Source organism: Phascolarctos cinereus, unplaced genomic scaffold (genome assembly GCF_003287225.1).
Source record: "Phascolarctos cinereus isolate Bilbo 61053 unplaced genomic scaffold, phaCin_HiC Scaffold_1;HRSCAF=81, whole genome shotgun sequence".
Classification (NCBI taxonomy): domain Eukaryota; kingdom Metazoa; phylum Chordata; class Mammalia; order Diprotodontia; family Phascolarctidae; genus Phascolarctos; species Phascolarctos cinereus.
This window is the reverse complement of record NW_027555514.1, coordinates 94035301-94060895: the sequence shown is the minus strand read 5'-3', so window position 1 is coordinate 94060895 and position 25595 is coordinate 94035301. Positions and strand designations below refer to the sequence as shown.

General features: G+C 38.8%; 1 protein-coding gene across 1 annotated transcript in view; it reads left to right on the top strand.

Moving 5' to 3' along the window:
- CNTNAP2 (contactin associated protein 2) overlaps positions 1-25595 on the top strand; it is a 1976042-nt gene that overhangs the window by 1788373 nt on the left and 162074 nt on the right. Inside the window, exon 19 of the mRNA XM_078153085.1 lies at positions 287-420. Within this exon, the coding sequence (XP_078009211.1) occupies positions 287-420 (134 nt within the window). The remainder of the gene's footprint in view (positions 1-286; positions 421-25595) is intronic.

Genomic DNA, 25595 nt, shown 5'->3' with positions numbered 1-25595 from the left:
TAGGCATAATCCCAACTTTTATAATTTGCACCATTTGCTGCTTTGACATTAAATTGATGGCCAGCAATGGCTCCTTATTTGCAAATAACAAACCCTTGCCTGCCCCTAGAGCTTAGATCTCAAGAATTAGCATGACTCTAGACCAGGACCTCAGAGTTCACAACTACCATGTTATTAAGGCAGAACAAGACGGGGAAGAAGGCTTAAGAAGAAGGAAAAAAGATGGGCATGTAAGAGGCATAAAGCAAAGAAATTGCTAAGACTTTCCACTACTTTTTTTATACAGGAAACTTACAGATTCGATACAACCTGGGAGGCACCAGAGAACCATATAATATTGATGTAGACCACCAAAACATGGCAAATGGACAGCCTCACAGTGTTAACATCACCCGTAATGAAAAGGACATAATTCTCCAGGTAAAAAAAATATCTATATATAATACATTCTTTATATATGACAACACTTGTATTTTTATTGCTGTTATTTCTTCTTTACAATTTTATGACTAGTAAAAATATAGATATATAATTCTTACAGAAAGGGCAATAACTGTTGATGGCTAAAAGATTATTGGGGTATGGGTGTATTGGACAGACTGATAATGGGTACTCTCTCTTTTTTTTTTTTTGGCTATTCCAATTTGGAGCTTTCTCTCAGTCCACTATTTTTATCCAATATGCTGTCTTTCTTATAGATGATCTCAGATTCCTGAAGTTTATACTGAATCCCAGCATGGGTTATTCTGGGTTTGGGTGCCCACTTCGTTCATTTTTCCCCACACACATACAAATGTCTCTCTGTGACTCCTTCTCTCTCTGTTTCCTTCTCTCCCTCTTTGTTCTTTTCTCCCTTTCTGCCTTTACCCTAATCTTAAAACCACAAGCTCACTTCTCCATCCCAGGAAGGTTCTGATTCCACTTCAGGCTCCAGAACACAAGGAGGTGGTGATTTTCTCATGTGACTTCCAATCCATTTCTGCTTCATTTATTGCCCTTACCCCACTAGTAGTTTCTACAGTGAAAGAAGTGGACCTGTACATACCATGAATAAAACATGACAAGAGGAAGTCTCCTTGGGAGCTAAGCCAAAAGATCAAGGATGGGAGCTGTCATTGTATTCTCTAGGAGGAGATCAAAATAGATACCTGTCAGGAGAAAGGACAGCGGGAAATGCTATCTTGTCAGTGGAAGGTGGTATCATCTGGCAGGAGTTCAGCAGTCTTTCAGCTCTCATTCACATTCAGAGTGGCTGAGATGGGAAGTTCAGACTGCAGAAAAGTGGCAGAGGGTATTATTGCCTCTCTATTAAAGGGTCTGCTGGGTGTCAAAGGCATAACTCAATAGCAAGGATGATTTAATCAACCACATGCCTCTTTTGACAGTTAAGCGTTGTGGGAGGGGTACTTCCTCGGATGTGGACACTAGTATTAACAGTTTTTTCTGGGACCAGTCCAAAGTTTTAACTGCAGTGTACACATACGTTCCCAGACAGTAACAAAATTTGTGCTTATTTGTAAACTGAATTTTAACAGGGGGAATGAATAAGTGAAGGATTAAACATCATATGACTTCATAAGATTTAAGTTTCAGTCATGTCCAATTCTTTGCAACACTATTTGGAGTTCTCTTGGCAAAGATATTGCAGTAGTTTGCCATTTCCTTCTTCAGCTCATTTTTCAGATGAGGAAACTGAGGCAAACAGAATTAAGTGACTTGCCCAAGGTCACACGAGCTAGTAAGTATCTGAGGCCGGAATTGAACTCAGGAAGATGAGTCTTCTTGACTCCAGGCCCAGCACTTTATCCATTGTACCTAGCTGCCCTTTCATAAGATTCCAAACCTGCACTGTCACTTCCCTCTAATTTCTCTATATCTTTTGATGGGATAACCATCTATGGAGTTGCCTAGGATCCTGTCCTTCTTACTCTCCCTCTCCGCTTCACTCCACCCCACCCCACCCCCACAGTTCTGTTCATCAGCTTCCTCTCCACCTGGGCTTTCCTTCCCGCTGAAGCTACCTTAATTGAAGACCTCATCTTTTCGGGTAGACTGTTCTAAGAGTCTCCTTACTTCTCTTCCTGCCTCTGGTCTCTGCTGTCTCTAATCCTTTCTTTGCACCATTTTGTGGAAAATCTTCCTTAGGTACCACTTAGGGCATGTCGTTCCTTTATGACTGGACTACCTCCCGAATCAATGGGAAACTCTTGACCCTACAAGCATTTGAGGCCCTCCTCCATCTAGCTCTAACCAGCCTTTCTAGTCTTATCGCATAGTCTTCCCTTCACATATTCTGTCTTTTTATGTCTTTTTTTTTCAAGTGTCTCCCATGCCCCGAATGGATTAATCCTGACTTGCTCCCCCATTTGTAAAAGTTTCTCCATTTCTTCAAGGAGCAGCTCACATACTAATTCCTCCATCAAGTTTTCTCTGAAAACTTCAGCTGAAGATTATTTCTCCTTCTTCCTATTTCTCACGGCGACAGCTAGATGGCACAGTGCCAGACTGGAGTCAAGAAGACATCTTGAGCTCTAACCCGGCCTCAGGGTTTTACTAGCTGTGTGACCCTAGGAAAGTCGCTTAACCCTGTTTACCTCAGTTTCCTCATCTACTGGAGAAAGGAATTGAAAACCTCTCCAGTATCTCTGCCAAGAAAACCCCAAATGGGGCCATGAAGTATCTGACATAGTGTCTGATATGACTGAAACAACTGAGGAACAGCAACCTATTTCTTCGGGTACTTATCTTAAACCTCTCCTTTACACTTGTGTTATAGTTATTCATGTAAATATCTTTCCCCCATGCCCCATACTCTCATACCAGTATACTTCAACCCTCCTTCCCTCTAGTCTCTACCCATCCCACCCTGTTTTTGTGTTCCCTGTAACCCTAGTCTATTATTAACAAACTGCCCTTTACCCTTGAGCTCTTCCTTTGAATCGTCTTTTCTTCTATTGCTAACTGGAACTTGGTTTTCCCCCACCTACGCCGTATCTCTCACCACCCACTTCTTCTCTTGTACTGCCCAACTCACAGGACCAGAAGGAGGGGCAGTTAGCTTATGCCTTGTTTTCTACCATTTCTATACCCTTCCTGTATCACAGTCACCAAGCAATCACTCCATCTTTGTCAGGTCCACATCCTACCATCTCTTCTTGTTATTGTTCAGTTGTTTCAGTCATGTCTGACTCTCCATAACCCCATTTGGGGTTTTCTTGGAATGGTTTGCCATTTCCTTCTCCAGCATGTTTTACAGATGAGGAACTGAGGCAAAGAAAGTTGAGTGACTTCCCCAGGGTCACACACCTAAGTAATTGTCTGAGGCCAGATTTGCACTCATGAAGATGAGTTTTTCTGATTCCAAACCCGATGCCCTATCCACCGACACTGTGCCGCCTAACTACTCTTGCTTCTGTCTGTTGATTTCTAGGTCACTCTTCCTCTTCTCTCATTGGCTCCAGTGCCTGGCTCATAGTCTGCCTCTCCTTCTCAAACTGTCATCATCCTCAGTGTCTTCAAAAGTCATACTGATGACCATGCTATTATCTTGTCCACTTCATCATTCTCGTCAGCTCCCACTCCCTCCATTTATGCTTTACCTCAGCTAACCATAAGGGTGATTATACCTCAGACTCAGAACTATTTCCCCTCCAAAATAGTGAAGTCATAATAAAATATTCCTCTCTGATCAAAATCTCCTGTCCCTCTACCATTCCCATTGCCTAAGTGTTCCTGAGTCTGGTGTTCACCTTCAAATCAGCCTCCATCTAGTCTCTCCTTGTTCTCCCAGGCCATCACCTCTGTTCTGGCTATATAGCCATATTCATGGCCATATTACACATCATTGCAGGAATTTACTGTCCTTCCGTCCTTGAGTACCTTACTCTCTTGTTTCTGCTTTTTTCCACCCTGCTAATCTCTCTAGGAAGCCTAGTGGATAAAGCACTGGGCCTGAACTCAAGATCAGAGTTCAAATCCAGCTTCAGTACCCTTCTTTGCTGCCTGACCCTGAGCAAGCCACTTAACCTCTCTTTGTTTTGGTTTCCTCAGCTACAAAATGTGGTTAGTAATAGCACCTGCCTAGCTCCCAGGATTGTTGTAAAGATAAAATGAGACAAGATTTTTAAGGTGCAGGCCTAGTGCCTGGTACATAGTAAGCCCTTTTCCATTCCTACTTACCAGCAGCTGAATGAAGCCAGAGAAAGTCATAATCTGTGTTGATCAAGTCCGCAAAAATTAGTGCTGCCTGACCTTAATCAGGCCCTCAGTGATGCAGACCAATCCTTTTATTCATTTTTGATCATCTTCCTATCATAGTCCTCAAAGTGACTATTCTAATCTTTTCCCACTCCCCTCAAACTCCTGGCTGCAACTCCTCAAATATCTGCTTTTTCAGTAGATGCTGTATTTTACTTTTGCTTAATTAGATGATTGAGGTCATCTGTTGTCAATTCCTTCATCCCCCTTTGTCAAAACTGCCTTCTTTCCTGGCTTCTCCTCTTTTCTTTTTGACAATCTTAGAGAATCAGGTGGTCCACTTCCTTCTTTATACCAACCCCTCTACTTGTGCCTTGATCTCATCTTGTCTTTTATCTTCCAGGACCTTCCTCTCTACCCATTTGATTCTTCACCACCCTGGCTTCTGGATATCTTCACAAACACTGCTACTACCCTAGTCCATGGTCTCATCACCTCTCGTTTAGACTATTGTGTTAGTCTTCTAACTTACTTCCTTATTTCCAGTTCCTCTGTTCTTTTAATCTTTCATGCAACTGCCAAACCAAGCTTTTTAATGTACAGTTTTTATATCAGTCTCCTGCACCAGAATCATCATTGGCTGCCCAGTGCCTTGAGGATAAAACAGGGGCAGCTTAGCCCAACAGTTAAATCCCTCTGTAGTCTGAGTCTGATCTACCTTTCTAGTCTGATTGTTGTCTCTTCTCTCCACACATTCCATTGGAACTGGACTGTTCACTTTTCCTTGATCTTGCCTCCTTATATGTTGCTCCTTGCCTTGCATTTTCATAGTCAGTCATAAAATTTAGTACAGGAATCAGACCTTAGAGGTCATCTAATCTAATGCCTTTATTTTACAGACAAAGAAGGTGAGGCCCAGGAGTTTGAGCAACATGCCTAAGGTCACACAGCTCACAAATAGATTTCAAACAGATTTTCTGAATCTGTGTCAAAATCCATTTTCTGACAGACCTTTCTCATTTGCCTGGAATGTACTCCCTTCTCATCTCTGTAGAAATCCTTCTCTTCCTTGAAGCTCCAATTCAGATGCCACCTATTTTGTGCTTTTCCATAAGCCCTGGTGATGATCTCTGCCTTGGTGACAGCAGGAAATGTCATAGATTGGCAAGCCTGAATTGGAGTGTTAGGACTAGTTTACAAATCTCAGCCTAGTCAAGTTCAGTTCAGGCCCCGAGGTCCAGATCATTGCAAGCTCTTTGAATCCAATTTCTCCATTTCATTGTGCTATCTCCCCATATTACTCTTTGCCTTCCTCTACTAATGAGAGGAGTGAGGAAAGAGATACAGAAGAGTAAGCTTACTGTGGAGGAAAAATAGATCAGATTCATACTCTCACACTCCTTGTATTCCTTCTGTTGGTCCCCCTACCACCACCACCAATTTTTCCTTTCCCTCTTTATTGTGAGTATTCATGAATTCTCTTATTTATAGTGTCTTTTTAATCCTACAACCTATTCCTCCACTACACCTGATGCTGTGGAACCCAACTGTATGGCTTCATTATACAACAGTATTTTTTTCTTGTTGATATTTACTAATTCATCTTCAAAACATCTATATCTTTAACTTGTTGTAATAGCCCTTGGCTACAGTGGGGCACACTGGCAAAGATATTTAAATAATCTCGAAGTAGTATAAGTCAACTTTCAATAATTCATGCTAATGGTGGAGAGCAAGGGTACGGATAATATGAAGCATGCAATCATCTGAAATCATTATGGAATGCAAATCATTTTGGAAAAAGACCTTTGGAATACATTATGTGCTGTTTATAAATTTATATGCTGCTTCTAAGGCAAGTTTGCCTTTTGACATTTTACTTAAGCTATTATTAAATTAGTTTACATTTCCTGAGCACACACTGCCTGGGAGTGCACTAAGCACTTGGGGGAAGCTGACCTGGGATGAAAAATTTGTGGCCGACAAATCCACAAAGTGGATAATCTGCATTCAGATAATCAAGGGCTGACTGTACTGAATTACCAGATGGTAGCGTCAAGTAGCCTTATTACAACCCTCAAGTGTCATCGTTCATAAATAGTCAAAGCTCCATTAGTGATAATAGCTTAAAGCTTACTGACAGTCAAAATTTAAAGCAACCTCTAACACAAAAATAGATATCCTTTAAAAATAGCATGCTGGGTTAAAAGTTAGGGTAGCCATCAGTATTTTAGGTTTTGGAATTTCTAAATCACAAGTTAGAGAAGAACCATCAGGCAGCTCCTCCTCATTCAAAGTCTTGTCAGAAATCACTAGCTGCTGGTTTTTAGAAGACCCTAAGAATGGCTTTTTTGTGTGCTGACTTCTTTAGAATTCAAAATATGTGTGATTTCATCAGTGTCTTACTGTCTTCCCAAGGAAAATCATAGAGAAGTCCCATGGGATTTAGTGTGTGATCTTTATGAGTTGCTGTAACAAAAACAAAAGAAAATTATTACTTGGCAGTTAACCTCCTGGTGTGGCAAGCCTCACCACACTTAACATTTTAGGCTGGGCCTCAGAAAACAGACTCACCATCTCAGGGGAAAAAATACTCATGACACAGTTTTAAGTTTAATCTGTGTTATTAACATTTTCTCTATTACTTTCTTAAGTCTACACAATCAACAAAACAGTAAATCAAGCCCTGATTTGTAGCATTTGATGATTTCTGAGGTCTAATTGCTCACACAGAAAATTTAACAATCAGTTATTGAGAGCTGATTTGAGTTGGTTCTTTCCACCCCTGGCCAGAATTCAAAACCATTTCCAGCCATAGTTAATGTTCTATTCAAGAACCTAGATCCCACTCCTTACACACGTAAGATATTATCATATGAGGACTTTAGTGAATGATAATATTTTATGTCTGCTTGGTGATCAGAATTTCAGCAAAAGAGTGTACAAATAAATTTGTGTCATTTTACCTTATAGTTTATATGCATTATAAAAAATTCTGATCAGATTTGAATCAAGGTTGCTGCATCATCAATTCTAAACTCTTTTCACAAGAACAATATGGATTGCCTTTGGGAAATTAATCACTCATTATTTTTAATAACCACACTCTTCTTCCTGAAACAAAATTCTATCAGTCATCTTCCAGGGATGCTTTATGGCTACAAATCATGAAATACCACAGTTCCTGAAGAATTGAAGTTCCAGGTTGCCTAAAGGGCATCTGAGAGGTGCATAATGGGTGTGAGTAGGCTACAAGATATTACCATGAGAGAATTATAATGGAAAAACAGTACAAGAGATCATCAAGGAGATGGATGGCTATAAAAAAGCAAATGGACTAGTCATGTCAGTGAGAGTGAGGGATGACTTTGGACAGCCCATGTGCCCTACTGATGTTTGCATAATTTCAGGAGAGATAGGAGAAAGCTTCTAGCACAATGAATATATCACTCAAGGAGGATTTATTGGAATATGAGGGTAAGAGTTACAGCATTAGAAGTCATGAATAGTTTGTGATCTGCTCATATCACTGAGGTCACAAATCCCTTCAAGTATCATGCTAATGTTGTAGAAAAGGTGGGCATATGTGGGTTAGATGATAGTACAATTAATTGGATTTGGAATGAGTGGATAGCAAGACTCAATGGATAATCATTCATTACTGATTGAATGTCAACTGACTGAATGAGTAACCCAGCAGTCTGTGCTTGGGCAGGAGATTCAAGCTGAGAAAGATAGCTAATACACTGGTATATTGCATCTGCAGCAATCTTGACAGACTAGAACATTCACCCAAATAAAATTCAGTGGAGATAACTGTGAAGTTTTACTTGGTTCCAAAGAGTCAACTCTATAAATACAACATAGGAGAAGGATGGTTAGACATAGAAGATCTATAGGTGTTAGTGGACTAAAAGCCCAATATGAGTCAAGAGTATGGTAAGGCAACAAAAAAAATATAAAGCAATCTTTGGGCTTCATTAAGAGAATCATTGCTTCCAGGGTAAGAAGATGAATGTCTTGCTGTATACCACTCAGAATGGAGCATTGAGTCACATTCTGGGCATCATAGTTTAATAACACCACTTATAAACTGGAGAATGTTCAAGTGAGAGCAAACAATCATGTGTGATTGAAGGAATTAGATGTACTTAGCCTGGAGCAGAGAAATCCCAGAGGGGGCATGGCAACTGTTGCCAAGTATATATATGAAGACTTACACTTGTCTGTTTGTCCATCTTAACTGTTTGGTTCCAATTTACTTATGGCTTCTCTTTGGCTTACTCTTTTTATTACATTTCTACATTCTAGCCGAACTGAACTATACTAGCTGAGTGCTGGGGATACAAAGACACAAATGAAGTATTCCCTGCCTACAAGGAGTTTAAATTCTGAGTCAAGGAGCAAAAGGTTGCCAAGGCAGGTTACAATATGTATAGGGATATGTGAATACAAGACCATTTCAGGAGGGAGTACAACAAAGAGGGGTGGCATGGGTTTCAGGTGAGTTTCTGGAAAGGCCTTGTATATGAGGTGACACCTGTGCTGAACCTTTGAGGAGGTTAGCGTATAGGAGAGGAGGAGAGAAGAAGGTAGAGCATTCAGGCAGAGGACTTAGCCATTGTAAAGCCACGGAGAAGGAAAATCAGTGTGGACTTTTGGCAACAACGAACAGACGAGATCGGCTGATATGTAAAATTAACGAGGGGGAATAATATGAAAGAAGTCTGGAAATGAAGGTGGAAGCCTGATTATGGAAGGCTTCAAATGCCAAGCTGATGAACTTGGTTTTTATTCTAGACGCAGAAGAAAGCACTCATTACTGTTGAGCAAGGAAGTGACATTATCAGACCTGTGTCTTAGAAGGATTCATTTGGTAGCTATGGAGAGGATAAATTAGAGAAGAGAAATACTAGAAAAAGGTAGACTAATTAGGAGGCTGCTAATGTATCCTGAAATAGGGTTCTTGATCATATGAGTGGTATACTACAGAGACAGGAAGTTGGGACAAGTGACATGTTGGGAGTGGTAGGGGGAGAAGATGATGAGTTCTTTTTTGTCAGTTGTTGTGTGGGCTCCAGAGGATAGCAGCTGATAAGGGAAATAGCCCTTCTCTCATGCTGAGTCAGCTTGTAGGTAACATAAAAGCAGAGAGAGCCAGAAACTCCTGACTGCTATTTATTTAGAGGGTCGCACATTATACTCTGAGGAAGAGAGAGAGAGAGAGAGAGGTAAGACCTGTGTGAAATACCATAGCATGACTTTGAGAGTATTTCCTTCCTTTCTTCTTCCTTCCTGTATACTTTCCTTTCTTTCTTCCTTCCTTCTTCCCTTCCTTCTTTCCCAAATTCACACCTTCTTCCTTCCCACCTTCCCTCCTGGCAAGTCCTGAGTTCCAGACTTCACTATTAGCAGCCTAAGATCCCAGGCACAGAGAACTCTAATAGTTTAAACATATATGGGTTCTGTGTTAAAATTCAGAAATATGTAGGGCAGCTTGGATAGAGTGCCAGGTATGGACTCAGGAAGAGTTATATGTCTGAGTTCAAATCCAGCCTCAGACACTTACTAGCTGCATGACTCTGAGCAAGTCACTTAACCCTGTTTGTCTCAGTTTCCTCATCTGTTAAAATCAACTGGAGAAAGGAATGGCAAACCACTCCAGTATCTTTGCCAAGGAAACACCAAAATGGGGTCATTAAGAAATGACTACAACTGAAAATGACTGAATGATAACAAATGTCCAAATTCAGTAATAGTTACTGCCATGACAGAAGTCTTGGAACCTGGAATTCAGAGGTCATGGGAAGTTGCTATCGTTAGTTAAAGCACAAATACTGCTTTTATAGTACTGTATCTAGAGGTGATCATTTAGTTTAGAGCATTGATGGGAAAAGGGAAAAAGAATTAGCCACCACCACATATGTTCATAAAGGAGGGTCCATGTACAAAGAGGTGGAAGTATGCTATAAAAGCCAGGAAAAAGCCTTTTCACATGAGGATGTATCTTAATAATTTTAATAACATATTGGTCAAATATATGGTTTTCAGTGCCTTTCATGCACTGTATCTTGGTGTTTGCTACAACAGTCCTGTGAAGTTGGTAAGGGAAAAAATTATTACCTCCTTCTTATAGAGGAAAAAAAGTGACTTGCACAAGAACACACAGTTGGTTTATTGCTAGAGACAGTATTCTAGGAGAGAAAGTAGTTGACTGAATCAGAGAACCAGTGTTCAAATTCTGACTCTAATCTTTACTAACTTTGTGCTATTGAGGAAATCACATGACCTCTCTGGACCTTGATTTCCTCATTTGTAAAATGATGGAATTGTACTAGATATGGGGTTCTTAACATTTTTTGCTTTGGGGGTTTTTTTAATGTCATGGACCCTTTTGGAACTCTGGTAAAGCCTCTGGATCCCTTCTTGGAATAAGTTTGTTTTGTTTTTACCATTCATAATTGGAAGAAATGCTGATTTTTAGTTAGAGAATCATGAAAATAAATATTTTTTTTCCCATATAAGTTCATGAACTCCCTGAAATCTATTCAAGGACCCCCTGGGGGACCCACAGACCTCAGATTGAAAACCCCTGGACTAAACCATCTCTAAAGTTCTATACACCTTGAAATTCCATGATACTATAAGTGTCTCAATCAAGTGTTCATGTTTTTGCAAATTAAAATTAAGAGATAATCCATTAAATGAAAAAATCACTTTGCAAAGTATAGTAGGAAAATGCAAATTGATTTCATTATAATTACAAAGCAATAATTCCTAAGTATCAAAAATTATATAATGTTGGACCTGGAAGAAACTTTAGTGATCATCTAGTTCAGGCCTCTTAATTTATTCCCTAAATAAAATCCTTTTAAAAATGGAAAAATATTTGTATTGTTATCTTCTGTTTTTATATTACTTCCATTTTCCAATGTGGACCTTCCCAGGGAGCTGTCCCTCCTTACAAAGAATCAAAATACAAGGCACCTGGTTGGGGGGAGGGGGTTGAGGAGCAGTTCAGCAAAAGAAGCCAATATATTCACCATGTCTGAAATATATGCAGGATTAACATTCCTAGTCCCCCACCTCTACAAAGAAGGGAGGAAAGTACATTTTCTCAGCTCCTCTCTGAGGCCAAATGTGGTCATGAAAATTACACAGCCTCCTGGTTCCTTTTTTTTTCTTTCTCTTTCTAAAGTGCTGCAGTCATCATGTCTGTTGTTTTCTTGATTCTGTCTTTGTCAATCTGTATCATTTCATGTAAGTCCTCACACGTGTCTCAGCAATATTCTATTACGTTCATGTAACATAATTTGTTTAGCTGTTACCCAATTTATGAACATCTCTTTTGATTTCAGTTCTCTGATTCCATAAAAAGTGCTGCTAAGAATAGTTTGATATTCAGTATATATATATATAAAACCACTTCATTTTGCATATGAAAAAACAGAGGTCCTGAGAAATTGATAATAATTTACATTTCTCTATTGCTTTAAAGTTTGCACAGTGCTTTCTCATGACAGTCCTGCAAGGTAGGGGACACTAGTAACCCCATTTTACAACCGAGGAAAGTCAGGCCTGAGAGGCAATATATTGAGGTGAAAAAAGGATCATCTTAGGAATTAGGAGTCCTGGGTGAAAGTGCTGCCTCCAAAAAATACCCTCTGTATGACCATAGGAAAGTGACAAATTTTCACACCCTTGGCAACGCTCTCAGACTACAAGGTACACATATGTTGCTGCTCTCTATCAGTTGCGGAGCTTCCCAAACCTGGAATTCCATACCTTCAAAAAGCACAGGTTTGGACCAAAAATAAAGAAACAAAAGTCAGACTCAAACCCAAGCAGAAATGACTTATTCACACAGAAAGTACAGGAAACAGAACTTGAACTCATTTTCTGTGTACATTGTTTTTTCCATTGTGGCCCATTAAATGATTCACCTAAATGGTCCATGGCAACCCAGCTTTTTCCAGGGAGAAGGCCAAGACTAGAACAGCCAGGGTCCTCTCCTTTACCCTATGTCAATAAAAGCTTCCCAGAATACCCTAAGTATATATGAGAATAAAAATGATCCTTCAATTTTTTAGTTCCCTTTTTTCCATTCTAATAAGTATCTTGTTGAATGACAACTGCAAACTTGAACAAAGCTTAGCTTTAGTGGATAGTCCTCAAAAGGCTGTTCCTTCAAAAACATTGTTGTTCCCTATCCCACCCCCACTTTCTCTTTGGACTTCCTGCCATCAGCGAAAGAACAATGTTGATAGGTATATATATCTAATCATTCCTGAAAAATTTTAATATCAGAAATTGTCCCAGCCTTTATTAAAGAAAAGAACACTCTTTGGAAACATTAGATCTTTTTAGTGATGTCAAAACAAATGAAGAAAGTTGACCTAGCTAGCCTTGGGACCTGCTCTTAAAATTTCATTTACAGCAACTTCTCTCTCTGGCTAATTTAGTTTCTCCTTACTGCAGTGAACTCGGTGTCTTGGTCAAGGACTGCAAATTTGTTCTCTTGAAGGAAAGTGAACTCAGTAAGCTATTTAAGCTTTCTTTCCTTATTACCCCCAATAGACTAAGACATTTTCCCATGCCATGTAGCTCTACTGGGATTCTCAGCAAGAATATTAGTGGTTTTATTTTCCACTTTAATAGACTACTGGACTCCCTTTGTTTAATACTGTCAAGGACATGGGTCAGTTTTTTATTAGTTTTGATTTCATTACAAAGGTCATTCCATAAAAAGAGGCTAGGAGAGGGAGAGACTACAAGTCATGCCTGAGACCCTGCCTGCAGTTTCAAAGTAACTTCAGTAGTCAACTTAGGGAAATAGAAAATGTAGTTGAAAATGCTGCTTTCTTTTACCTTGAATTATATGAAAATATCTGAAAATTAAAAATGATGGTGATTGGTTTACATAATCTCTTAACATCATACATTGTTACCAATTTACCCTGACCCTATGGAGGGAGGGCCTGAGATCTCCTCCAGACATGAAGGGTTGGGGTACACTCTGAGGACTTCTCCCTTCTCTGGGTCACTGCACCTGCCTAGATGAGCTGGAAACTTCTATACTGAACACTCCCTCAAGGAGAGTCACTAACAAACACTCAGGCTCACAAAGTTTAACAGTTATATTTATAAATTAATGAAAATAAATAGGATTTGAGCTTGAGCCCAGAGACTGTAATGGGTCCCTTAGTCAGCACCTCTCCCCAAGGAGAGCTCTGTTCTTTGGGATTTATAGTGCTGCTTGGGTAGGCCTCCAGTTAGGGTTTGTTACTTCACATTAGCATGTGCTTCTCTGCACATCAGTCATTGCTTCTTTGAAGCATTTTTTGTTTACTTTTTTTTCCTTTTTTGGGGGGAAGGGGGGAGGCCAAGACAGTTGGGGTTAAGTGACTTGCCCAGAGTCACACAGCTATTAAGTGTTACATGTCTGAGGCCAAATTTGTACTCAGGTCCTCCTGACTCCAGGGCCAATGCTCTAACAACTGCACCATCTAGCTGCCTTGCATTTTTTTGTTTCCTGCTGTTTCTTATTGAGTCCTGTAAGTTGCCACCCTCCAGTGGTATTGAACTCAAATTGACAGGGGGAAGGAAAGACACTAAATCATACATTAAGGATCTGTATAGGCTGTACAGTGACTCAGAAAACTATATCAATATTATCTATGTTCTGTTGTATTTTATTTCTAAAACTATTTCCCAATTTCCTTTTTAATCTAGTAAGGGCTACACTCTGGAGAATATTGCTGCTTCAAGGCTACAGGAATTGAGGGGTAAAGGGGATAGATATTTGACAGCTCCACTCTACTGCATCAGTATTTCTTATTGCTACCACTTTCCCACAGTTCCGTCATAAGCTCTTCTCAGAGATAGGTGATGCAGTGGATAGGGCATTGGGTTTAATGTTCTCCTCCTCTAGCTTTGCCTCCTCCATCATTTAAAATCCTTTGCTTAACTCAAGGTCTAGCTTAATTAACACCTCCACCATGAAGCTTTCCCTGATAGCACTCCCCCACCAACTGCCCCAACTAAAGGCGTTTTCTCCTTCCTGAAATTTTCCTGGAGTACTCATGGATCTCTTTATTTTGTCCCTTTGTCCATCTCCCATTCTGTCTTCAATTACACTTATTTACATATATCCCTCTGCCCCCACCCGGCCCCTAAAGCAAAAATAAGCTCTTTGAGGGCAGGAACTATGCAATTATTCATTTTCATTTTTCTTGGTGACTTTTGTCACTGACACATTCTTCTTCAAGACCACATTTTCTTCAAATGGAATTTTCCAGGAGACATAGAAATTCTCCCTTAAGAAAATAAAGACCATTGTGAAACAGTATCTTGAGTGCCTTTCACATACTAAATAGTTAACAACTCTTTGTAGAACTGGTTCGAATTAGCACTTCTCAACTCCTCTCTTACTCCAAAAACAAAAAATATTCCAGGTGTTAGGATCCGTTTCAAACATCCTTGATGTATATATTCCCTCTGTTGTCAAAACAGAGGCTGCCACTTTCTCCACTGAGAATCCTACTATTCATCTGACAGAAGCAAAAACTTAATCTGTCAGCTGAGGCCCAATTATACTAAACAAGTTCTCTTGTGAGTAGCACAAGAATAAGCTTCCAAAGGATTGAATAATGGGGTCAAGGTTTCAGCCTTCTCTGAAAGAGTTTCTTAAGTATCAGGAACTAATTGAAGAGAAACTCTTGAATTCCTTTGCCCATCTCTCTAGAGAAAACAGAGCCTCTTACAAGTTGACTTGAAATAACACAAAATAAATTTACTATTGTGTAAGGTCTATTTAAACTCCTTGCGAATAGGAATTACTTCATTTTTGTCTGTTGTCCCAGAACTCGGCCCAGTACCTAGCTTATGGTAGGCATGTTGATTGATTAATCCATCTTATGTCAATATCCATTTAATAATATCTTTGACAGCTAACAGTCCCAGACAACCTAGCTCTCTACTCAAACTTTCTGGGTGTCATTCCTAATTGGGAATCTTATCTCACCTGTAGAACAGAACAGTATACAATGTCTTTCTTACTAGACAAAAATATTAATCATCTTGTCCACTGATATAATTTGTCCCAAACAAAGTACTTTTGGTAACAAAAACAGTAGAAGAAACCTCTCTAATTCTAGTTGCTCAGAGACTCACCCCTCATGCTCTCTGCTCCATATAGCAAGTAATATAATCTTGCCAAACCAAATTGTTCAATTGAATGGAGAAGCAACATGGAACAGTGAATACAGCACTCAATATGGAGTCAAAAAAAGGAAAACCTAGGTTCTAATACTGCTGTAGACACTAACTGTATGACCCCAGACAAGGCAACCTCTCAGTGCCTCAGTTTCCTCACTGTAAAATGAGGAGGTTGAACTCTCTAGTCTCTAAGGCCTCTTCCATTTCTAAATCTATCATATTATAATCCTATAAATTGGATTTAACTGAAATTTGAGCTCAGTATGACCAAAAGTGTGATAGGGAGGTCAACAAAAATTGATTCAACCTTAAGCTACATCAATAGTAGTATAATGTACAAATTGAGAGAAGAGATAATCACTGTATCTTGTCATGGTCAAATTACGTCTAGAATATTAACATATAATTAAGTTCTGTACTTTAGGAAAAATATTGGCATGTTGAAGGAATGCAACCAAGATAGTATAGTAACTGGAGGTACTAAAAGTAGAAAGATTTAGTTCATTTGAAGAATAATTATACTTCTTTTTCTTGGCCCTGTAGGGCACAACTAATACCAGTGGGTGAAAGCTATGGGGAGGTAGATTTCATCTCAATATAAAGAAAAGCTAAAGCTTTCCAAAAGGAGAATGAGCTTCTAAAGGAGTGGGAGGTAGAGAATTCTCTGTTGCTGGAGATATTCAAGAGGAGATTGAATGTCTGCTTGTCAGGTATATTGTAGAATGAACTGATGCTTCAGGTAGAAGTTTGACTAGATGACCTATTGATATTCATTTCAATTCTAAGATTTTAGTGCATTCTAACTATACAGTTGCTGCTGGACAGGCAAAAAGGGTGGTCTATCCCTTCTTTTAAAAGAGAAAATCCTTTATTACAACCTCATTAGTGCTCTGTTGGACATCATTCCAAAACACTAGGCTAGCTTTCTTCTCAGTAAGTTGTAGGATTAGGTTTACCAAGCAAGACATTATATGAAGGGCAAGCTGAATTTTATAACAATTCCACTATTGATCATAGTTATACCCTGATCCATCTCACTGAGAAACTGTCAAGAACAACTCAAAGCTATTTTCATTGTTCATTGACCTAACAACCTTTGATTCAATAGATAGGAACTGTATGTGGACCAAAGCTTATGACCTTGATTTAGACTGTTAATGCTTTTTCTGAGCCTGAATCAAACCACCTTAAACAAAAATAAAAGTAAGCAGGAAGTCTCAAGATAGATCGAAGCTCTGCTTTAAATGGTACCTTTACCTTTCCAGTCATTTTATGAACAATTGTTACAATTATTAGATTATAAGGATTCAGTGTGTGTACCCTTGCAAAGGAAAGATGAAGAAAAGTATCTCCCATTATGGTGATGATCCTTCTTAATGAGTAAAGGCAGACTGGTGTCATGGAAAGAACACTAGAATTAGAAATAGAATTCCAGCTTTATACTTACTCCCAATGGGATCTTAGGCAAGTCACTTAAATCTTCTGAGATTCATTTTCTTCATCTTTAAAAAGCTCATGGACACAGAATTTGTGGGAAAAGTGCTATATAGAATGGTTTACTGTATTATAGTTGAGAGATTTTAAGAAGTCTCTGAATTTGCTGGTTAAACTATTGCCAGTAGAGGTAGTTTTGAATTTATTGTATCCAAACCAAAGCAGGTGTATTTGATAGGCAGACTCTAGTATTTAAATGGGATAGCAATTGGACCTCTGATTTAATTGGTATAGGGAAACTCATAGGTGAAGAGACTCCCTCTACCAATAGAGGAGAGTATCAGTGTGCTTTCCCTAGAACCTATTTTCTTAATTGCCAAAACAAAGAAAGGTTAAGTGACTTGCCCAGTGTCATATAGCTAGTATGTATTCAAGGCAATATTTGGACCCAGATCTTCCTGACTTTGAGGCCAGCCATGTACCTACTATTCCACACTGCCACTAGTATTTAAATGTTCAATTCTAAACATTCTTATTCAGCTAGTTAAATCATTCACTTATTTAGATATGTACATAGCTAACCCATTCCTGGTAAGGTCAATAGAATACAATTCTTAAGAAGAATGTACTACTGGAGCCATATTTAAGTTTGTTTTGTTCTAATTTGTTTTGTTTAATAGATGAGATAGATAGCTTCTAACATTTGCCCTAAATATGTTTTAGACTACAGTTTTGTCTTTCATGTTATATGGCATAGCAAGTCAACAAAAGTTGTTTCTCTGCTTACTATGAGCTACAGTATGACTCTTAACCTATGAGAGTTATGTGCCTGCTAGTCATACCCATTCTGGAGTATCATGTGCATTTCATTCAGAAGTATTCAGCCTATGCTGAAGTGGGATGACCTTTTTTTTTTTGTCAAGAATATAAGCTTTGCTATTAAAATTCTGTGGTGGGATTTCAGTTTATATCTAAATTATGGATTTTGACAAAAACAACAGAATATCTCTCTCAACTACAATTCTCTTCTCCAGAAGCACAGTTAAGTGGAAAGAACACCCAATTTGAAATCAGAAGGCTTAGATTCAAATCCTAGTTCTCCAACCTACTGCATGACAGAGGTTGGGCAAGTCACAACCTCTGTTTCCACATCTATTAAATGAGGAGAGTGCACTGCACTATTTTAAGATGCCTTCTAGCCCTAAATCCAATGATCCTCAGATATCTCTAGCCCTCCTACCTATTTTCTCATCCTTTCCTCCAAGGTGAGTTGCTTCCATTTTCCTTAAAGCTAGTGATCCCCCTAGTCTGAAGTCCCATATCTTTCTGAAGCCTAAGATCTCATTCCCATATTTTTTCTCCCCATTGGCATACCTATTCTCTTTCTCTCTGGAAGCTGCTTTCTCTTCCACCCATCCCAAACTGTGACTTTGTTTCTCTCCATCCTTATCCAAAAAATGGCCTAGAGTTCTAGCTTCATTTATTCACAAGTTACTTTTGTTTTTACCCCTAGTAATCTGGCTTCCAAAAGACGTAGAAACATAGATTTAGAATTCAGAGAGATCTTAGAGGTTATTTAATCCAACTCCCTCATTTTACAGAAGAGGAAACTGAAATCTAGATGATTTAAGTGACTTCACACAGGTAGTTAGTAGCTAAACTGGGATTCAAAACAAATCCTCTACATTCTTTTTCCTATGGCATCACTTTCCCTCTCTTTTTCTTTTATCATCATTGAGATTATGAAATTTCGAGAACCCACTATGTGTTCAATAGCCTTCTTTCTGGAGAGTCACTACTAACATTACTGATATTCCTTTTTTTCCTGAAATAGCTGTTGTTTGCCAAAATAGCTCATTCATCTTGTACTCTCTTTCTTAGACATTGAACACTGTTGATGGTGTTGCCCGTTTGGAAATCCTCTTCTCCTTTAGTATCCATAACACTAAACAATATGGATTGTCTGGACAATCCATTCCTTTCTGCAATTAGCATCCCCAAAAGAGCTTTCTATTTTGCCTCAGGGGGTACATCTCACTAGAATCAAACTCTCTCTCCTGTCACACATTCTCATGTCTATATCTCTAACTCTCCTTTGTGGTATATGCAGTCTTTTGTTTCCAACTATCATTAGGACATTTATAACCTGTGTAAAACAACTTATTTCCTCCTCCTAAGTCAACCCCCTCTTCCAATTTCCTATTGTCTTTCAATAAGAGAACATTCCCCTTGACACTCAACTCAAAAACCTTTGACCTCTTTTTTTTCCAAAATCAATGTTCTTCTAATTTTGTCTAGCCTTCCTTTGTAATGTCTCTCATATTGGTTCAGATTAATTGCTCTCCATTATTTTTCCTTTCTTGCTGTCATCACCCTAATACAAACCATCCATTCTTCTATCCTACACACTTCCAGTAGATTAATCTTTCTGAAATCTTCCTTTCATTCTCTTCCTTCCTTGCTCTAAAGTCATCAATAGCTTTCTGTTGCCTACAAGATCAAATCTAGACCTGTTATCCTGGCATTTCAGGCCCTCTGTAATCTAAGCTTCTTCTACCTATCCAATATGATCATTTCCTTCTACTCAACACAAATCCTCTGCTCCAATAAGCTTATCTCCTTTCTGTTCCCCATCCCAACCCCCTCCAAGCTGACCATACTGATTCTTCTGTTACTGATTTCTCTGACTTCCTTCCTTTAAGTCCCAACTAAAATCCCACCTTTTGCAGGAAAACTTCCTTAACCCCTTTTAATTCCAGTGCCTTACATCTGTTAATAATTTCTAATTTATCTGGTGCCTAGCTTGCTCTGTATATGTGAAATGATCGATATTGTTTCTGCATCACTTTTTATTGATCCTATTTACAATTAATTGATTTTTTCCTGTAACTGCCTAAGTCATGGTTCTTTATCTTTGAATTTAGTGCAAAGATTCAACTGACCTGTAATGGGTTAAGTTTAGAAATCCTATTCTCTTGATATCACTCTTCTATTCTTGCCTCAAGAAATTCTGCTAACTTGGGGGATGTGACTTGTCACAAGGGAGCCTGATCTAGTATCTTTATACCACCAAGCCATCCTTCAAAGATGCCTGATTTGTATACAAATAATGTGGTCTGTTATCTTCTAGCTTTGCAGCTGGACTCAAACAATGAAAATTTCTTAGTCGCAGGGGGAAGGAGGTGGTCATTGCTAGCCCCTTATTACCAGACTTCCAACTAATCATATTGTTGCCCATGCATCAGCTATGTAACCAATCATATTGTTCTCAGTTTCATGATGTCACCTGTTCTCTTCTTTGTTCTGTACTTCCCAAAACCTACAAAAGAAAACTGTCTCCTTCATTTGGAGTCTTAGCTTACTAGGGAAGCTGAGATCCAATTTATTTGTAAATTCATGCTTTACTAATAAATTGATCGTACCTCAGTTTACCTTACTTTAACTACTACCTATATTTGTTTGCATTTTGTCTCTCCTATTAGATTATATGCTCCTTGAGAGCAGGGAGGATCTTTTGCTTCTTTTTATGTCACCAGCTCTTAGCACAGTACCTGGCACATAGGCAGTTAATAAATGTTTATTGAATGATTGATTTAAATATTTACTGATGCATTTCCCTAGCTTGTGATGCTCTTCCCTATTCCTTGATGTCTATTCAACAATTTTTCCCCACCTTGCATGTAAATTTGCCTTTGTGAAACTTCTAACCCACTACCACCTGACTCCCTCAGATGTCTGTCCAATTCTATCGGTCCTAAAGGACTCTGTAAACTGTTGCCACTCTTGACAGGGGTGGTGGTGCGTGCCTGTAATCTCTCCAACTGGGAAGGCTGAGGCTGGCAAGTCACTTGAGGGTGAGAGTTCTAAGCTACAATGGGATAAATCCCGGAGATGTCTCCACTAATCTGGCCACAATATGATGAGCCCCCAGGAGAAGGGGCCACTAAGCTGCAAAAGGAGGGGCAAACTGGCCCACATTAAAAACAGAACAGGTAAATGTTTCTATGCTGATTAGAAATGCGCTTGGGCCTATGAGTGGCCACTATCCTTCTATCCTGGGCAAGATAGAAAGACCTAGTTTGGAGGGAAAAAAATGTCTTACCCTTCTTGTTAAGCTGTCCCCAAGGACTAGAGCTTTCCAGTGACTGTTCCTTTCTTTGAAATTCTCTGGTGCTTATGTTGTCTACCTCAGATTGTTTTCTACCTTGTATAACTTGTCTCTACAATGACACTATGTGAGGATGGGAGTAGGCCTTGTGAGTGATTTATACTGCCTAAAGATCTGAGTACACTGCCTGACCCTAACCTGACTCTAAGAACTATCTTCAATGAACTTGGGAGATGGAGGTAAAGAAGAACGCTGGAAATGGGCTGCTTGAAAGGGGATGGCAAGGACCTGAAACAGACAGACTCCATCACTTTGCTGAGGACGGGGCCTGAGGGAGTCAGGTAGCAGTGGTTAGAAGTTTCACGGAGGCAAATTTGCGTGCAAGGTAGGGAAAAATTGTTTAACTGTTAGAAATGTTCAAAAGTGGAATGGGCTGCCCCAGGAGGCATTTGGTCCTCTTTCACTGATGGCCTTAAAGTGCACTCTGGATGCTCACTTGCTGAGGATGTTCATTCATTCACACATGCATTCCTTCATTCAGCAATCTTTTACAAAGCGCCTCTTGTACGCCAGATACTGTTAAAGAGGATGGTTTTATTAAGTTGAACTTTGGATTCAATGTCCTTTTGGTCTCTTCCACATCTGAATGATGTGCTTTTAAGAAGTGGCTAGGCTTACTCATAGGCAAATACTGTTAGGGAAGTTTATGTATTAAGCAAGACTCACAGTCCCATTTTAGTGTGAATTTATTTATTCCAGTCAGATTGCTTCCTAAGGACTGACTGAGATTATCTCACTAAGGAAATTGGAATTTTAATGGGAGGTGCAGAGAAGGGAAGGAGACTAGGGTGGCATCATTGTCAGAATAAAACATGAAAGGTTTAGCTAGGATGTCCTAATTAACATAAATAATAATTCCTAAGAAATGGTCAAATAATGTCAATTCATACTGCGTATTTCCATTGTGTTGGAACCATTTACCATATTTTACATAATCACAACTTCAGATACTACAAGTTGGAATACATACAACCACTTCTCAAGAATCACTAGTCACACTATTTGGGACCCCGAGAGGTGGTGCTATTTTTAGCTCCATATTATAGTTGAGGAAACTGAAGCTAGTTAAAGTTAAGTAATTTGCCTTGGGTCACACAACTAGTAAATGTCTGATATGAACTCAGGTCCTGCTGATTTCAAGACCAATATTCTTGCCATAGCATTAACATTTGGGCCTTCAGGAAAGAGACTGCCAAAAGCAACGTATGAGGGAAAAGAAGAAGAAATAAACTTTACCTAGTTCAAGACTTTTCTGAAGAATGATCCTACATAGGGTTACTATCTTCTAAGTCCACAGTAATGCCAACTTATTCAGAAGGAGGACCAAGCACTCCCCATTCGAGTTAAAGGCTAATATTTTCAAGTCTTGCTTTATTCCAATCCCTGCAGGGTCTCCTGTACATGCTACATACCTTGTTTATATATATACCACCAAGGTATGCTGCCTCTATCATTTTTCCTGGGCAGAGTGCAGAAACCTCTGTTGTAACCAACACGCTCTGTTTTATTCAAATTTTAGAAGACAGATAAACCTGCTTTTATTTTGCTCAAGTAAGTTTTCCCATCACACCTTTCAGGATTGGTCCTGGCTTTTGGCCTCTAGAGGGCATCACAAGCTTAGCTTAGAAGTTGTTTCCCTCACACTGCCTAATCAGGTCCCAAGCTCTGGCCATCAGCAGTTTAGGAGATCCTGTCATAGTTCTTTCTCTTAAGTGGTGATGCTGCTGCACGTGACCTTCCAAGCTTCTGGATTGCATGGGGGGGTTACACAATTTTCCCCCCTTGGGAAGGTATCCTTAGAGGAGATTGGAATTTGTCTTCAATCACTTACTGTTTCCCATGCAAATATTCTTCCTATTGAATTATATACAGAAAGAGCTTTAAGAATTACTACTGTACATTTAAAGGTAATTTTAGTAGATTGCAGGTAGATATATAAAAGCTATAATGCATCATGTATTAGGTTTAAGTTTCCACACCAAATGAAATAGCCATAGAGGGACCTTATCTTCTTTTCTGAGGGGTCATTTATATTCACTGGCTAGCACAGTGCTATGGTAAGAGAACAGCTGTCATGAGTGGAAACTTCACATGTGGCAAAATGTTCTGAGACATACTAAAATCCTAGGGTACAGCTAAGGCAAGCCTCAGAGGAAAATTATAACTGAAAACATACATTAGCAAAAACAAGAAAAAAGAAGAATTATTAACTTAGTATATAACTTAAAAACTAGAAATTTTAAAAATAAGCCTAAAAATTAGCAAAGAACACAAAATGTTTTTAAAAATTAAGGGGAGAATTAAATAAGATATAATTAGATTGTAAAGCAAAAATAAATAATTAAATTAAAAGCTGATTATTTTAACAAAAATATGAAACCTTTAACAAACCTAATTTAAGACAAAGGGAGACTAACTATCCTCTGAAAACTTGTTCTTTTCTCTGAGAGCTTAAATCCTGTCCACTTCAACAACCGTTATTAAACACCTATTGTATGCAAAAGAGCTGACAGTTACCGAAGGGATCACTGTGCATCACAAATCATCCCTGTCTTATGTTCTCCCCTTAAGTTAAAATCCAATTTTCAGAGGAGAAAAGTAAAAACAATAAATGCAAAAATTCAGGACACTGATATTACAGTTGACTCTAATATAGGATGCTAGGCACACTTTAGGCAGGCTATGGAACCACTGTACTTGTATAACACTTCAGGGTTAAAGAAACGAGATAGTCTTTCGTTTGCTTATTTATTATTATTAGTGCAAGTCCTTGAGCCTGAGCATTCTTGATGTATTTTTCCTATAGTGCATTAGAAGTTGTATGCTGTTGTGATGATTTTTTTATTTAGTGAAATGATTCAGTATCTGATTTTCCACCATACCTAAGAACTCCACTGTCTGATACTTGGGGAAAAAAAAAAAGCTCTAATCCATCAAACCCATTTGATCTGAAACAGAATAACTGTATTAATGAATATAACAGTGAGTATTTCGAAGTTTTCTCATTCTCCTTCTAAGGCAATTTCACTCACTAATAAATTATGCGCTCCAGGGCTAGAAGCTGCCTCTTTCTCTGCATTGCTAGAAAAACACATTTGCTTCACTGTATATTTTCTTGCAGCTCGGTGTGAAAGTATTTGAAATACAATTTCCAGGCTGGTAATCTAATCCAGTTTAGGGCTAGAGATGTCAGTCCTTTCTTTCCTTCCCCAGAATACATTTTCAAGTCTTATGTGCCTAAGGTTGGAGAGTTCATTTTTCCCCTTCAGGCACATTAAGTGAATAAATGACCTCTCAGAAAAGAAGATAAGGTTTCTCTATTTCTATTTCATTTGGGCTGGAAACTTAAACCTAATATGTGATGCATTATAGTTTTTATATATCTACCTGCATTGTGCTAAAATCACCTTCAAAGGTACAGTAGTAATTCTTAAAGCTCTTTCTGTAGTTCAATAGGAGGAATATTTGCAAGGGAAACAGTAAGTGATTGAAGACAATTTCCAATCTCATCTAAGAATACCTTCCCAAGGGGGGAAAATTGTGTAACAACCCCCCCCCCCATGCAATGCAGAAGCTTGGAAGGTCACGTGCAGCAGCACCACTTAAGAGAAAGAACTATGACAGGGTCTCCTAAACTGCTGATGGCCAGAACTTGGGACCTGATGGGCAGTGTGAGGGAAATAACTTCAAAGCTAAGCTTGAGATGCCCTCTAGAGGCCAAAAGCTAGGACCAATCCTGAAAGGTGTGATGGGAAAACTTGAGTTGAGCAAAATAAAAGCAGGTTTATCTGTCTTCTAAAATTTGAATAAAACAGAGTGTGGTGGTTACAATAGATGTTTCTGTACTCTGCCCAGGAAAAAAATGATAGAGGCAGCATGTCTTTGTGTTATGTATATAAACATGGTCTCCCTATGTAGCCTGTATAGGAGACTTTGCTGGGATTGGAATAAAGCAGGATTTCTTCCTGAAAATTCTAGCTTTCAACTCAAAGAGAGAGGACTTGGCTCTCTTTCTGAATAAATGGGTAGATTATTGACCTAATGGTAACAACAACAATAATAATAATAGTAATAATAACTAGCATTTATATTCTAAGGCTTGTACAGCACTTTAAATGTTATAGCATTTGATTTTGCCTTTTAAAGGCAAATTAACTATTTCAGGTCACTGAGGTTTAGGTTACCCAATTTCTACCCCACTAGTGATTTGAAAGAATTAATTCTTATGGTAACAGGTCTAATATAGTGATTGTGATAGAAGTATGGGCATGGGAAGACAGGAGGCAAGAGGAAAAATTAAGAGACTTTGATACTGGAAAACTACTGGGACATGGATGCCAGCATAAAAGAAAAGAAGATCAAGCTAACATAATGAAAAGAGAGTTGAAGACAAGGAATAAAAAAGACATTTAGTAAATCGTGTCATTGTACTTGTTGTATGAAATGTAAGTTTTACATCCTTTGTCGTCTTCACCTGTGCTGTGTTAAAACTGAAGAGTGGGGAAACAAAGGGAACATAGGTCATGTGACCAAACTCCCAAAACACTTCCCAACAGCCAGCTTTACTTTGATCAGTGAG